Source organism: Dendrobium catenatum, unplaced genomic scaffold, assembly GCF_001605985.2.
Source record: "Dendrobium catenatum unplaced genomic scaffold, ASM160598v2 fragScaff_scaffold_1428, whole genome shotgun sequence".
Lineage (NCBI taxonomy): Eukaryota > Viridiplantae > Streptophyta > Magnoliopsida > Asparagales > Orchidaceae > Dendrobium > Dendrobium catenatum.
This window is the reverse complement of record NW_021319890.1, coordinates 79126-94170: the sequence shown is the minus strand read 5'-3', so window position 1 is coordinate 94170 and position 15045 is coordinate 79126. Positions and strand designations below refer to the sequence as shown.

Sequence of the window (15045 nt, the reverse complement as noted above, 5' to 3'; positions counted from 1 at the left end):
TTAATTTGTTTAAAAAATTAAGCAATTACTCTTCAGCTACCAAAAACTAAAATGCTTCTCCTGTATTTTTAATTTATTATCACTGCAAAAATTAATTTAGAAAAAATGCGTAAATTGTTATTTATGGTTACCCTTTTTTATAAGGGTATAATGATTTTATATTTAATCTTCTATCATTGCAATTAGGGACATTTAAAACCTTAAAATAATATTTTAATAGAATTATTTTTCTTTTTTTATCCCGGAAACATCCTTTCCAAATACTTAACACAATGAGTTATTTCCAAACATCACGTACATATAGCCTTTTACGTTGCATAGCCACCATCATTATTCATGTCGCTGCTGAAATAAGTGGTTATCTAACAACTAGCCCTACTAATATGATATCTCAGACAAGTCAATTAAGGCTTCGTTTAGGACGACTTTCTTACTGCTTCTTAAAATAATTTGTCAGTACAAATTTTTAAAATAACTGTTTTAAGAAGTAACAAGAAAGTCGTCACAAACGAAATCTAAATATATTCTTGCAATTTTCATTGTCAAGAATTGTCAAGTCAATTTCAATTTATTTAAATGCTAACCCGCTAAGTCTAGCTATCAACAAATACATGGCCAACAATGTTTTCTTTAGCATTAATGTATTGGTGAGCACATGCTGCATTCTTGGCCAATGCATTTAATTAGTATTAACTGGTAAACATTAATCAACAAAGACTAACTAGTCAGCCAATTCAACAGTTAATGTTGTTTTGAAGACCAATATTTGGTCAGTAATAGAATAATAAACACATACCTGGATTTCGTCAACTCAGCTTGGTAACAAGATACAGAAGATTTCCGGGGTCACGAAGACCAAGAATGCCCACTGCTATTATGCTGGGATCCCAAAAAGAATCTTCACTTCTATTTAAAGAGAAATGGAGTCTCTTGTAGTGAGTATGGAGGTGTCCATAGGACAAAAGCTGCAAAATCCAGTAATTAACTATCAGTATCATATCAGAAATGTATGCATTACTGAGCAGATGAATCCCTCAACTTGTATGTTAGACATGAACGACTGATAAGATGACAGCGAGCAGAGAAAAATATAGAGAAAAGGTAATTGAGGAGCGCCAATAGGGAATAAATACACTGTAATAATAAATTGTGATATATTTTGAAATAAGAATCAATGTTTCATTCAAAATCTGGTATCATTTTTCAGTATAAACCTATGAAATATATGAACGCCAACCACCAATCTGCTGACTAATTTAGCTTTTGCATACATGATAAATACTACTACTACACTAACTTTTTCTATATTGAAGTAGGAGAACATACAATAGAATATACAGAATGAATTTAAGATTTTAGTGCAAGCATTTGGATGAAGTTGCATTGCTTCTAAGCTGCGGGCATGGCGGTGGGAACACATTATAAGCTTCACCATCGATATGCTCACAGCGCCATTTTGTTTCATGGCGAATGGTACCCAAGTTAATATTTCTCAAACATAGCCCCTCAAACTTAGCGCCTTCGATGCCTTCAAGAATGGGAGCTTTCTCTGCGTCGATGCTGGTAACATTACTGACATGAATGATATTAACTTGGGGAAGGGCATTACGATCCCAACCCTCATCAGGATGGTCATCTGATCCCTGACTAAATCTTATAGGAACCTTGACTCTCTCCATCTTCACATTGGTTATGGTAACATTTGTGATGTATCCTCCTCGACCTCTGTCGGTTTTTATTCTCACCGCGGCCGCAGAGTCCCAGACATGCAGATCATCAACTAGAATGTTAGATATCCCCCCAGACATTTCACTTCCTATTCCTACGCCTGAGCAAGTTGGGGTTGTTCCAGAAATCCTTTGAATGATGATGTTCGAGCTAGGACGAGCAACTGCAACCCCATATTGATCCCAACCACTCTTCACAGCAACTAAATCATCGCCACTCTCAATGTAACAGTCTTCTATGCAAATATTTGTGCTTGAATCTGCAAATCATAGCAACCGACAAAATCAACCAGTTGAAGTAGCAAACAAAATATGATATAGGTTTATCATGATCGTGCTTTCATAAATTTGAAGGAATTGAGCTAATAGTCCTTCTAGGCAAGAATTGGCATTTAAAATGTTCCATTTCTGTTGGAAATGAAATTCTCTCTTTCTAGACCTGACATGTAGAGAGTACATCACCGTCATAAAAAATTATTTTTAACATGTTAGTTGTTATGTTAGTATTATGAAAAATTGCAATATAGTAATTAGAAAAAAAGTATACGAGTGAGACCAAAGTAATTTTCTTTAGAGCTTCAACAATATATTTTGCATATTGCAAATCTAAATGCTGAGGTCCATGGACCATGGGCTTCCTTGGCAGCTCTTTCCACAGAATTTTGCTTGGCAAAAATATAAAGAAAAACAGAGAAAAATCAGACATTAAGGGGATAGTTTTTACTTGAAAAGTCCGCATACCTGGATCAATTCCATCAGTATTGGGAGAGTGAAGAGGAGCCAAAACAGTAAGGTTCTTTATCACCGCATTGCTGAGAGGGTAGAGAAAATTAGCCAGATATTGCCTCCATGGGAGAGAAAGAACATTTCTGCATTGATATAAGAGACTTAAAGAAAATTACCTGCAATACACAGGGTGGATTGTCCAAAATGGAGCATTAAGGAATGTAAGATTTGATATTAGAATGTTTGTCGAGTTCACTAATTCAACAAGGTGGCCTCTTGTGTGTTCTAAAGTTCTGTTCCACCATAAATCCCACCATATCTTCCCTTGTCCATCAATACTACCATTATGTCCTGCAACCGATTACCATTCATGAGAATTTTTCTAATGATAAAGGCTGCATAATGTTATGATACTATTAAAATATTGTTGAGTTTTAATACAAATAAGCAATTTTGGTAATTGATCAAATGAAATACTCAACTATTTGAAGAACAAACGATGTTCTCTGTGCCTGCTAACAGCGAATTCAAAACAGAAGGTCCTAAGTTTCCATTTTGGTTCTAACAATTTACAGGCAATTAAACATCAAATGCCATTTATGTGGTGGCTTGTATCCAGATGTATTAATTCAAACTAGATATGCGTATTAGAAGCGATTCAACTTGAGCGTTCCCATGCATTAACTAATTTATATAAAGCAAGTCAGAGACTAAGGGCCTAGACAATAATTGATACAGCTTTAGAAAATTGATATGATAGAGCACTGATCTTGACATAGTTCTTAAATTTCAAAGTGCCATATGAACCAGAAATTTTCTAAATCAACTCGAAGACCATTTAAAATCTATTTTATCATACTTATAGTCAAAATGAACGCTTTAATGAGACAAATCGAACAATACTAAGAACACCTTGATTTGAGTACAATGAACATAAATTAAATACTTTAAAGTATATTTGAAAACTTCAAAAATCATTTGAAGGATCAAACATCATCCGATTCTTGCATACTTATAGTCAAAATGAGCAGCCCAACAAGAATAATCTAACAAGCAAAAAATTGCTCAATTCCAACATCATTGCGGCATTAAGATATTTAAAAAAGAATATATGATCAAGGTGAATCAATACGGACAATTTTGGGCAAAATATTTTAGAAAATTTGGCCTAAACAATGTGCTAACTTCACATCGCATATAATCATAATTGAGGTGAAATTATTTGGTTAATGACCCACAAGGAAGGTCCAAGTTGATCGCTAAGGGTTGTTCGTGCAATATGGTTTTCTTAAAATTGTGATTTGAGGTTGCAAAGTTTTAAAGACTAGATTATTTTTTTGACTGTTAGATTATGAAGTTCAAAAATAAAGGGGAAACAAATATTGTACTAAAAAAATCAATTATTGAGAAGCAACTTTTAGATCTAAAGTGCCATAGTACACGAACCATAAACTTTTAGAATCAGTTTTAAGGCTATTGAAACTCATTCTCAGCAAATTTATAGTCAAAATGAATGTTATAATGAGATGAGCTTAAAGATACCCAGGATTTTAAAAACCTAAAAGGACCGACCGGTCCAACCGATTCAACCGTAAATCAGACTTAAGGTCTGTCTGGTTCATCCTAAAAATCGTCTATACATCAAACTGGGCTGAACGAGCCAAACTGCCATTTTCAACCAGGGAACCGGTGAACCGGTCTCGATTCCATTAAACAAGCCGGTTCAATTTTTTATTTTATTAAATAATTAAATAAATAAATTTATTCAATTTATTTTTTAATCAAAAATTTATATTATTATATGATTATTCTATCATTTAAATTTTATTTAAATGATTTTCATATTTATTATGTCATCCAATACAATCTTGGTTCGACTCCAGCTAAACCATTAAACTATTAACCACTCTTTCTTTCGGTTCACAACCTTACCTTAATAATACCATGAATGTCTTGATTCAACTCAAAATGGATTTAAATTAAGCGCTAGAAAGTATAGTTGAAATTAAAAAAAAAAATCATTTATAGAATCAAATGTGGGCTCCAAAAATTTGCTCCACGACCTCTCCTATAAGGCCTCAACTTGTTCAGCACATCTGGTCTCCTAGTTCTCTTCACCGCTAATACGAGCAGAAACCCGACATCTAGAGCCATTGCCACGGGTCCAAATGCCAATGGCGCGAACATAACAAGCCCGTCGGAAATAGGCGTGAAATTCTGACCGCCTATTAGGAAACTACTAGAAGCAGTAATTGCACCGACACGGGCCGGCAAGCCATCAGTCACCGCCAGAAAAATGACTGACAGTATGAGTGAAAAAAGCACCATCGATGTGAAAATGGCAGCGATCGCCATCTCTAGATCTCCCACAAAGCATCTACGACATTTTCATGTGGGCAGAAATCTATTAAGAAATTTCGGCACAGAGAGAACGTCAGCTGAAGTTAAATTTAAGTTTTATTAACACAAGGAGTGACGAGCAGAAGAGTTGATCAATGGGAGTAGCTGCCATTTGCGAGATTCACAAGATTTAGGAGATACAAGGTCGAAGCATCTGAGGTAATTAAGTTTGATTTGATTTAACATCGTTTGACTTTTAATTTAATTAAATGTAATAATAATTGATTATTATAATAGGCATTATTAATTCAAATGACAAGAATGTGTCAATCATCCAAAATTGCTTCGATTCGCATGCATCTCCTCAATTTGCACACAATCATCCTGGAACTTGCACTAATTTGCAAGCGCAATTTTATTAGGCAAAATTAAGGTTGATTTTGGGTAATGTTGACGTTCTAGATGCAATGTTCAGTCTGTTTTATGATTGGACGTCGTTTGGATAATTTCGCAACTCAATTTCCTCAAGTTGTGCATCGTTTCCTCGGGACTCGTGCTAATTTCATTGCTCACATTGGTTATCATTTTTGGATATTGATGATATTTCAAACGCGATGGCAAAGTTCGTTTTGCTATCAGTCGTCATTTGGGCGGCGTTGTGTGTCAATTTCCTCATTTTATGCATCATCGCCTCGGGATTCATGTCGTCACCCCAAACAACCCCAATTGAACAGGTTGGCAGTGATTATTGGGTGTTGACGATGTTCCGAACACAACGGCAAAATCCGTTTTGTGATCGGAAGTCGTTTGAGTAGCGATGCATGTCATTTTCCTCAGTTTGCGTGTGTTTCTTAAGATGCATGTCGATTTCAGCAGACGATCTTAATTGAGCAAATTAATGGTCATTCTTGGGTATTGATGATGTTTCGGATGCAATGTCGAATTCCGTTTCACGATCGGACGTCGTGTGCGCTACGTCGCGCATCAATTTTGAGTGTCGGTCGTCCTTATAGACTAATCTCATCCAATTTGACTACGAGGGGTCTCCTCTAAGCTAGATTCGAAGTCCTGATTGCAATGGCTAGTCCGTTTAATAATCGGAGGTTGTTTGACCCTTTAAGTGATTCGTCGCGCCGATGCGCGCGTTGCTGAAATCGTCATTTTTGCCTATTGCCTCATGTTTTTGCATACAGGGGTCAACACCAAACTTCTCCCAAATCTTGCAAGCATATAGTAGAAACAAGCAATTCAACGAGAAAAATCCAATTGAGCTAAAAATCACTCAATTTTGATATCATTAAATCATTAAATTTTCTTTAAAATAGCATATGATTGAGAGGAATCAATATGGATCGTTCGATGGAGTATTTTAATTTTTGGTTGAAATAACTAGAATATCAATCACCATAAATCTATGAAAAATCCATCTTTCCACATAATCGAGGAAATTCGAATGAAAGTATGAGACCCCAAGAAGGCTTCTAGAAGAAATAATCTAGAACTATGTTAACCAAAATGTTGAGACCCATCATCACCAACAAGGTCAACTCCTACGATCAACTTCAAAGTTGATGCTTTTCGTCACCATCTAGGCTAATGCCATCTATATCAATGCTAACACTTGCCACAGAAATTTTTCATTGACGCCTTCATCATCAATAAGGTCCATTATCAACAATAAGTATGACAATTGTCATTGACACCAACACCGATGCCCATTATCAACAATAAGTATGATGATTGTCATTGACACATTGTGTCAAAAACATGCAAGATGATGCTTGTCGTCCACCTCAACCCTGACGTTCGTTGTCAACACTAATGCCAAGGCTAGCCATCAACGCCAACACTGACACTAGCTGCCGACATCAATACTAACTCCCATTGTTAACACCAATACTAATGCCCATTATCACCATCAAGACTGAGATCTTTCATTACCAATGTCAATACTTGACCATCGTCACCAATAAGAACAATGCTCTCTGTCAACACCAAGGTCAATTTCCGTCTTTGACCACCATTGATACTTGCCTAACACCCATCATCGACACGAATATTGATGCCTAACACCACCACTAAGTTTGAAACTCGTTGTCGCAAAAAAGTTTAGCTTTTTTCTATCATCAACAACCTCGATGCTCCTCAAAACCAACACCGACATCTTTCATCACTTCCAAAGTTGATGCCCATCTTCACCATCTTCATCTATCATCTTATAAGGAGAATGACCCAACATACCAATGAGCGTATGCTAATAATAACTCAAACATTTCAAGGCTCCATCTACTTCCAATCATGAAAAATCTTCTACAATTCATGTCCACTACATTATATTAATATCTTTTACAATTACAAAAAGCGTGCATTCTTTATAATATACGACTCACTATTAGAATCATTTCAACTGGATTAAGTACTACAATTTTTCCCCTTCATAGATTTTCCACATAAGCAACCTTATGTAAGCTTCTTGTAATATATATATATATATATATATAATACATTATATATATATATGTGTGTGTGTGCGCGCGCGCGCGCGCGCGAGTGAATGATCCAACATGTGATAATAATCTAAAGAGAAAAAAGTTCTCAGCCAAACAACATCCACTGATCATATACAATACATGATGAGGTTAATATATTCATTAACTAATATAATTGTTCTGCTAACCCAATATACTTTATCTTCAGGCAACTCCATTCACAACGTTCTCGAATCTCTTCAGAGTGAGAATAGAATATTTGGCTAACATATGTATTCTATCAATCTTAACCAAACCGACTAAGAGTATTCAGGATTTCCATTGTTATTTAACAAAAATAATTAAACTAATAGTATAAAAATTTGTATGGAGACATACTCTGGTGGTTGAACAATTCATTTATATGAGCCAATACTTTCAATGGTTATACTTATGAATACAAGTTTCTTGTTTATTAACGAAAAGGCCATACAAAATACAAAGCTGCTTATGTGGAAAAACTTTGAATCTTTCATGCACGCAGCCATCCCCAAAGAAAAAAAAAATATTAATAAAAGAGTAGTGCAATGTTCCAGCTACTCAAATTCTGAACTTGTAACCCCTATTGTTTATCTTTTCTCGAGATACCTATCCTATCCCTTGTTGTTAAACCTGACTAACAAAGCTTTCTTTGACTCATATGGAATAAGCAGATCAGCAATCACCAAAAAGATTGAGAAAGAACAAAATATACAGACTTACAAGAGGCCGCCTATTACATTAATCTTTGAAAGAGCTACATGTGCTCTAAGCTAATACATATAGAAGATATTTTTCACGACGTTTCTTAAGCGCCAAAGAAAGAAAGTATTTCGTTGGTGTAATTAAAATGCAACATTGACTCAAAACTCCGTCTAATGATCTCTTTGACAAAATGAATGAAAAATGAAATATTTACTTTCTATAAAAAAATTCTTCCTATCTAAGATGAGCACTTAAATAGTTTGTGAAATCGCCCAGGCCCACCCATCACAATGTGATTGAAGAAGCATTGAAACAATCCAGACTAAAAACATCATAATATGCAAGAGACAAAAAAAAAACTTTAAAATTTCAAAATATGAGATAATTTGAAGAATGAAGAGACCTGTTAAAACAACATCATGGAGGCCATTGCCATGGATGAGGCTAATATGTCTTCCACCCGGTCTCTCCCTTCCACGCCCATATGAAGGCAAAGGCTCTATCAGTGGCCACTCCTTAGGATCCTTGGATGTTGCAATAAAACAAAAATCAGCCAAGAAAATTTTGATTTACTAAGATCACGATGAAAAACAATGCTATGTTGTGTATATTTCTTAGACATATTAAATGCTAAGAAAATAAAATAAATTTTCTTTTAAGTTGAAGGAATTCGTTAGAAAGCACAAAACCTTAACATAACACTCAAAAGTAAAGAGAAAAAAATTATAAAAATTAATTACCATCATTTCACAGGAATCCCTTGTATACCAGTAAAAAAAACTCGAGACCACCTAAAATAGCTACATTAGAAACCAGGCTTCCAAAAAAAAAAATTATTTTTACAACATATCTGAGAATTATATTTCTGTATTAAAGAAAAACTTGAATCACGTGAAGGGAAGACAATTGAAGTGCACCGTTACGTTCAACTAGCTGCAATCACAATAAGTATAAACGAAACCTCTCTTATCATGCAAACCAGATTCAATTTCAGGAAACCATACCGCCAGGAAGAAAACTTGGCAATACCAGAAACCAAGGTCATAACAAGTGTGAACGCCATCAATTTCAAAAGAAAAATAATTAGGGAAGCACTTATGAAAACAAACACGTCGATCTACCACCAAAACAAACATCAAAACCCGGCCCCTCTTAGTAAAAAAACCTCATTTTCTTGAATGAAAATGAATATTGCTTAACAATACCACCTAAAAAACACCAAGTTCAATCCACCGTGCAACCAATCATTAGTTAAAAGAACGATTTAACAACCACCACAGAATCAAACCTAACATCCAAAAGAACGCTTTATTTCCCCCAAAATCATCAATCCGACGCTTTAAAATATTGAAACGGATATTCATCAATAAAAAGAAAAAAGCAAAAAACAAAAAACGAACCCCACCTCTGATCCCAAGATTACGGCCCCATCATCCAAGAAAAGCGTGAAATTGCTTGACAAATTAAAGCTTCCCGTGAGCCATCTGCCAGGCGGCACGTTTAGCTGGGCCCCACCCTTGTCCCCAAACTCCCTGCACCTCTCCACCGCCCGCCGGAACGCCGCCGTATTAGATGTTCGGCCGTCACCGATCCCGCCGAATTCCTTTATCGAGAAAACTGCCTTCCTCGGTGGCCCTGCGTCGTAGAATCCAGCGCAGCTTCGATTGGCCGGAAGGCTGGCACTGTAGGCGGCGACGGTGGTCGTCGGCGGAGAGTAGGGGGCGCCTGCGGGAGTGGAGTTACGCTGGAGGAGGGAGAGGAAGACGATTGAAGCGGCAGCTAGGAGGCTTGCGGCCAACGAAGGTCTCTTGAGGCGGACCCACTTCCATGCGCGACTAGGGAGCCACGGTTTCTCCGCGACGTCCATGTCCTCTTTTTCGTTTGATAGGGGCTCTTATTTTAAGAAGGCCAAGAAGGCAAAAGGCTTCGTAATGATGGAAAAATGCATCTATGTCACCGCAAATTATGAAATTTCTTTTCACACCTAATTTCGAAATTTTTTATTTATTGGTATTGTGAATCAAATTAATTTTTATTTTATTAAAATACTAATTTAACTATATTTTTTAATTTTTAAATTTATCAAAATTAAAATTAAATTATAATAATTCATTCAAATATTATAACAACAAAACACATTAATTTAAATAAATAGTAATAGAAATTCCAGACTGAATATTATTATTTTTATATAAAAAGTATATATATATAATATATATATTATATATATTAATATATATAATATTAAATTTAGTATTATATTCTTGATTTTTGTTCATGTGTGACATCAATGGTAGATTATTCAAAGCTAGTGAAATTAAGAGTCATTTGGAGGCTATAATATTTTATAAATTGAATATGAATGTTGATGTGAAAAATAGTTTAAATATTCTGATTGTAAAAATGCAGAGTCACTGAGGGAATGAACATTATTATAAACTTGCAAAAGCCACTAGAAAATAGTAATCAAATTAAATTTTTGTTATTGTATTAAAAGTGTAGTGAGAAAGTGTCCGAAACATACTCTAAGTCATATAAAATATACAAAATAATATAAATTGACTTATCATGAAATATAAAAACTTTTTATGCTCTCACCATCTCATTCACATTTTATTTTGCCAAACCTTGATATGAATTATGGACTATAAAATAGTCATTACTGGCTTAACACTATGTTGAACAAAGGGACTAATTGTAATAGAGCAATGATGGTTGAAAGGACTGTAATCAAGTAATGATGGTATGAATACCATTATCAATTGGTACTTTAAGTCAAAGAATTATAGTTGGTATAATGCTCAGAGACTATACTTGGACGATAGTGGTCAGAAGATCGTAAGTCAAGTAATAGTGGTCAGAGGACTATAGTGACAGTGGTCGAAGGTCCTTAGCTGAGCAATGGTAGTTGGAGGATCGTAATCAACTGACGATGAAGGTCGAAATACTATAATGGTCAGCTGACAAATGATTAGTGGTGACGGTCAGGGCGGTGGCTCGACATTGGTGCTTGGGGTTCTGTGATGCCTAAGAACTCTTTTGAATCTCAAGCTAAAGTTCAGCCTCCAACTTAAGTTATCACCTTTCTCTCACTCATGTAGAGAGTAATGACTTATTTATAGATTTTTTAAAGTGATATGTTCCCTAAATATAGTTAAAATCTGGAACACTCCATCGTACACCCATTTTGATTCTCTTGATCATAAAGAAATAGTTCAAGATTTGAGTATCTTAATGATGTTAAAATCAAGTGATTTTGAGCTAGTTATACTTGTCTGGTCAAGCCGCTCAATTCGATTATAAGCATATCAAATTTGTAGATTACCTTGCTATTTAATTAATATCATGAATTTTTTAATCACACTTTAAATCCTTGATTTGAGCTCATTCAACCTCTGATTGAATTTTTTTTTTTTAATTTCATCTCATTAAGACACTCAGTTCAACTACAAGTTTGTTGAAATCAAAATTCAAATAGCCTAAACTTAATTTTAAAATTGTTCAATTTAAATATGTATTGAGATTCGTGTCAAATAAAAAAATGTTCATTGTGTATCAATAAATATTTTATTTTTTTTGAATTAATTTAAAAATCATCATAATTAAAAATTAATTAATATATTCTCACTAGTTTTGTTTCTTATGTGACATAAGTGGTGGATTATGCAAAGCCATTGGAATTCAGTTGTACAAAATAGTATAGAATAATATACATTGACTTGTCATAAAATAAAATAAAAAAAATTATGCTCAGCCTAACGTGGTATGAGTCGTATGACGACCCGAAGTATTTGCCAATCATAATTTACCGCGTGGAAAATGCTTGCCGCCCATCGCTTATCATGTGCAAAAAATAATAATTAGATTAGGTTGGTGTGAATCATAGAGCAAATAAAAATAAATAAGAGAATAAGGGCTGATTTGATTAAATTATTATAAAAATAATAATTTTTTAAAAGCAGCTGTAAAAAGTATATTTCTTTCAAAAAAAAAAAAATTGGAAACATCAAAAATACTTTGGGTGTGAAGTAAAAAATAAAAGTCTAAATAAAAATTCTTATGATTTGTACTCGAAGAATTTGCCAATCATAATTTACCGCGTGGAAAATGCTTGCCGCCCATCGCTTATCATGTGCAAAAAATAATAATTAGATTAGGTTGGTGTGAATCATAGAGCAAATAAAAATAAATAAGAGAATAAGGGCTGATTTGATTAAATTATTATAAAAATAATAATTTTTTAAAAGCAGTTGCAAAAAGTATATTTCTTTCAAAAAAAAAAAAAATGGAAACTTAAAAAATACTTTGGGTGTGAATTAAAAATTTAAAATAATAAAAAAATTGTTCCAAATAAAAATTCTTATGATTTGTACTCTAAATTCTTATTTCTCTTTTATTTATACAAAGAAATTTGCATTTGTTAATTATAGTTTAGGAGTATTTTTTTAGAATATTAATTGTAGCAATTAATTTTAAATGATTAAATATAAAATTCAATTAACTATTGGCTTGACTAACTGAAAGAATCATCCCAATTTTAAAGGAGTCCATGTTATGAGCATCTACCTCATTAAATAATGGGTTCTATTTCTAAGGACAGAGGAAAGAGTAAGTGGTTTAAATTAATGATTTTTTTTAATTGAAAAATATAATAGGTGATTATCAAATGAAGAAAAAATCTAATAGGGATAGCCTCGATGAAGAACAAGCCCAACCAAAGAGAAGAAGAAACAAGAATGAATAGAGAAAGAAGTGGATAGTGAAGACAGAGGTAATAAGGAAATGATATGATTACATCTATTACAGATGAAGCCAAGTATTTAAAGAAAGTGAGTGGCCTCCATACATATTAACCAATGGATGATTGCCACATCATAAAGAAAGTACAACTATATTAACAGAGTTATAATACATGATTCATATATCTTTATGCACTAATACACCCCTGCAAACTGATGGGTCATGGATAACAGTCAGTTTGAGTCGTAGGTAAAGAACCCTAAGTGTAGAAAGAGATTTGGTGAAGACATCAGCCACTTGATCTACAGTGTTGGAGACGAATGTTATTGTTTTGAATGTGATACTTGAGTAAAATTTAATCAATTTCTATATGCTTTGTACGGACATGGAAGATTGGATTGTTAGCTAATGCTATATCATAAGTTTTATCACAATAGATGTGTGTAGGACAATCTTGAGGTATGCCAAAATCTATAAGAAGTCGACGAAGCCAAATAATGTTAGATGTAAGAGATGCTAAAGCACGGTACTGTGATTCCGCCGATGGTTTGGCAACCGTGTGCTACTTTTTAACCATCTATGATATGATTGTGTCTCCCAGAAGTGAGTAATATATGTATGTAGATTTTTGAGAGATTGGATCTCCAACCCAGTCGACATCTAAAAAAGATTTAAGAATGAGATTAGTTTTCGTAATAGGAATACCGTAGTCAAGCGTACCTTCGATGTAGCATAAAAGGCACTTTTATAAGATAAATGTGTTGAGGAAGGGGATGATGCATATGCTACGATAATTGGTTGACACTGTATGCAAAGTCCGGGCGAGTAATCGTCAAATATTGTAGGGAGACGGTGAGTCTTTTGTAGGTATGAGGATCATATAGTACAAATTCATAAAGGAAATTTATGGGTAGCTTCGTACAGGTGGGATTGGATAATGGATTGCAGTGAGTCAATTGAGCTTGCTGAAGAAGCGTGTAAGTGTATTGCTTTGGGATAAGAAATACTTTTGATCGTTATAATCAATCTTGATGACGAGAAAATCATGAGCATTGCCAATATGCCTCATAAAAAAATTTGGTACCGAGTTGATCAATGACCGTAGAGATAGCTTCTTGATTGTTACCCGCTATGAGTATCTCATCAATGTACCTAAGTAGGCAGATTTGAGCTTGGGGCTGTCAGAGTATTAATAGAGATGGGCAGCGTTGCTGTGAGAGAATCCTATAGATACCAAATATGACGTGAACGTGTTGTACCACTGTCTTAGCACTTGTTTAAGTCCGTAAATTGCTTTGTGAAGAGGACAGACATAATTATGATGAGTGCTGTTTTTAAAGCCTTTCTATTAGGACATATAATCATTTTCTGGTAGATTGCCATGGTGAAAGGCATTGGCCATGTCAAGCTGGTGAATAAGCTAGTCATTGTAAAGAGCCGCAACTAGTAGAATGCAAATTGTAGGTAGCTTAGCCACTTGGTTGAAAGCTTCTGTGTAGTACCAGCCATATTTATGGTTTTCTTGTGCGACCAGCCGGGCCTTGTGTTTGGCAACCGAACCATCAGCATGAAATTTAGTTATATAAGTCCATTTACATCCTAGAATAGACGCATCCTTGGGTGGTTGAACTAAGCTCCATATGCCTTGCTTTGTAATACCAAGAATTCCATGGCCATAGCTTGATTACACTCTAGGTGCTTGATTGCTTCATTGTATGTGGTGGAAATAACTGGAGAGGATAAAGAAGTATGAGCATGAAAAAGATTTAATCGAACTCGAGGTTTAAGAGATCCTGTTTGCTTCCTGGTAACCATCAGATAATGAGGCAATATGTGAGAAGATGGGAGCTGAGAGTGATTGTTTTACATAACAGGATTAGTCGTAGAAGATATAATAGACAGGGCATTGGTGCTGTAGTGGTTTGATGAATTTGGTGCATAGTCGATGACATCACTGATATAGGAGTGAGGAGGAATGGAGAAATGTCCTTAGCAGATGTAATTGTTGAGGAAGAATACTCGGTAAAGGGGAAATATTTCTCATTAAACGTTGTGTGCTTGAATATTATGATTTTGTTAGTATTGAGATCCACACACTTATAGCCTTTATAAGAGAGAGGAACCCAAGAAAATGCAGGATTTGACTTTGGGTTGAAATTTGTGATGAGTATGAGATGGAGTGAGAGGAAAACATACATATCCAAATGTGAGGAGATGACTACAGTCGAGTCTGACATTATGTAAGAGTTAGAAAGGGGATATATTGTTTATGGTAAGGGAGGACATACAATTGATCAGAT

General features: G+C 34.7%; 1 protein-coding gene across 2 annotated transcripts; it reads right to left on the bottom strand.

Moving 5' to 3' along the window:
* Positions 1 to 778: 778 nt before the first annotated feature.
* LOC110095113 (probable polygalacturonase) lies at positions 779 to 9906 on the bottom strand. Of its 2 annotated transcripts, XM_020820515.2 has the most exons (6): positions 9411 to 9906; positions 8409 to 8529; positions 2630 to 2804; positions 2469 to 2539; positions 1327 to 1987; positions 779 to 965 (listed from the first exon to the last, which is right to left on the bottom strand). In XM_020820515.2, the coding sequence occupies exons 1-5, from the start codon at positions 9870 to 9872 to the stop codon at positions 1356 to 1358; spliced, it is 1461 nt and encodes a 486-aa protein (XP_020676174.1). In that variant the 5' UTR covers positions 9873 to 9906; the 3' UTR covers positions 779 to 965; positions 1327 to 1355. The 2 variants fall into 2 exon arrangements, with proteins under 2 accessions (XP_020676174.1, XP_020676173.1); XM_020820514.2 differs by lacking the exon at positions 779 to 965 and having other exon boundaries at positions 1122 to 1987.
* Between the last annotated feature and the right edge of the window lie 5139 nt (positions 9907 to 15045).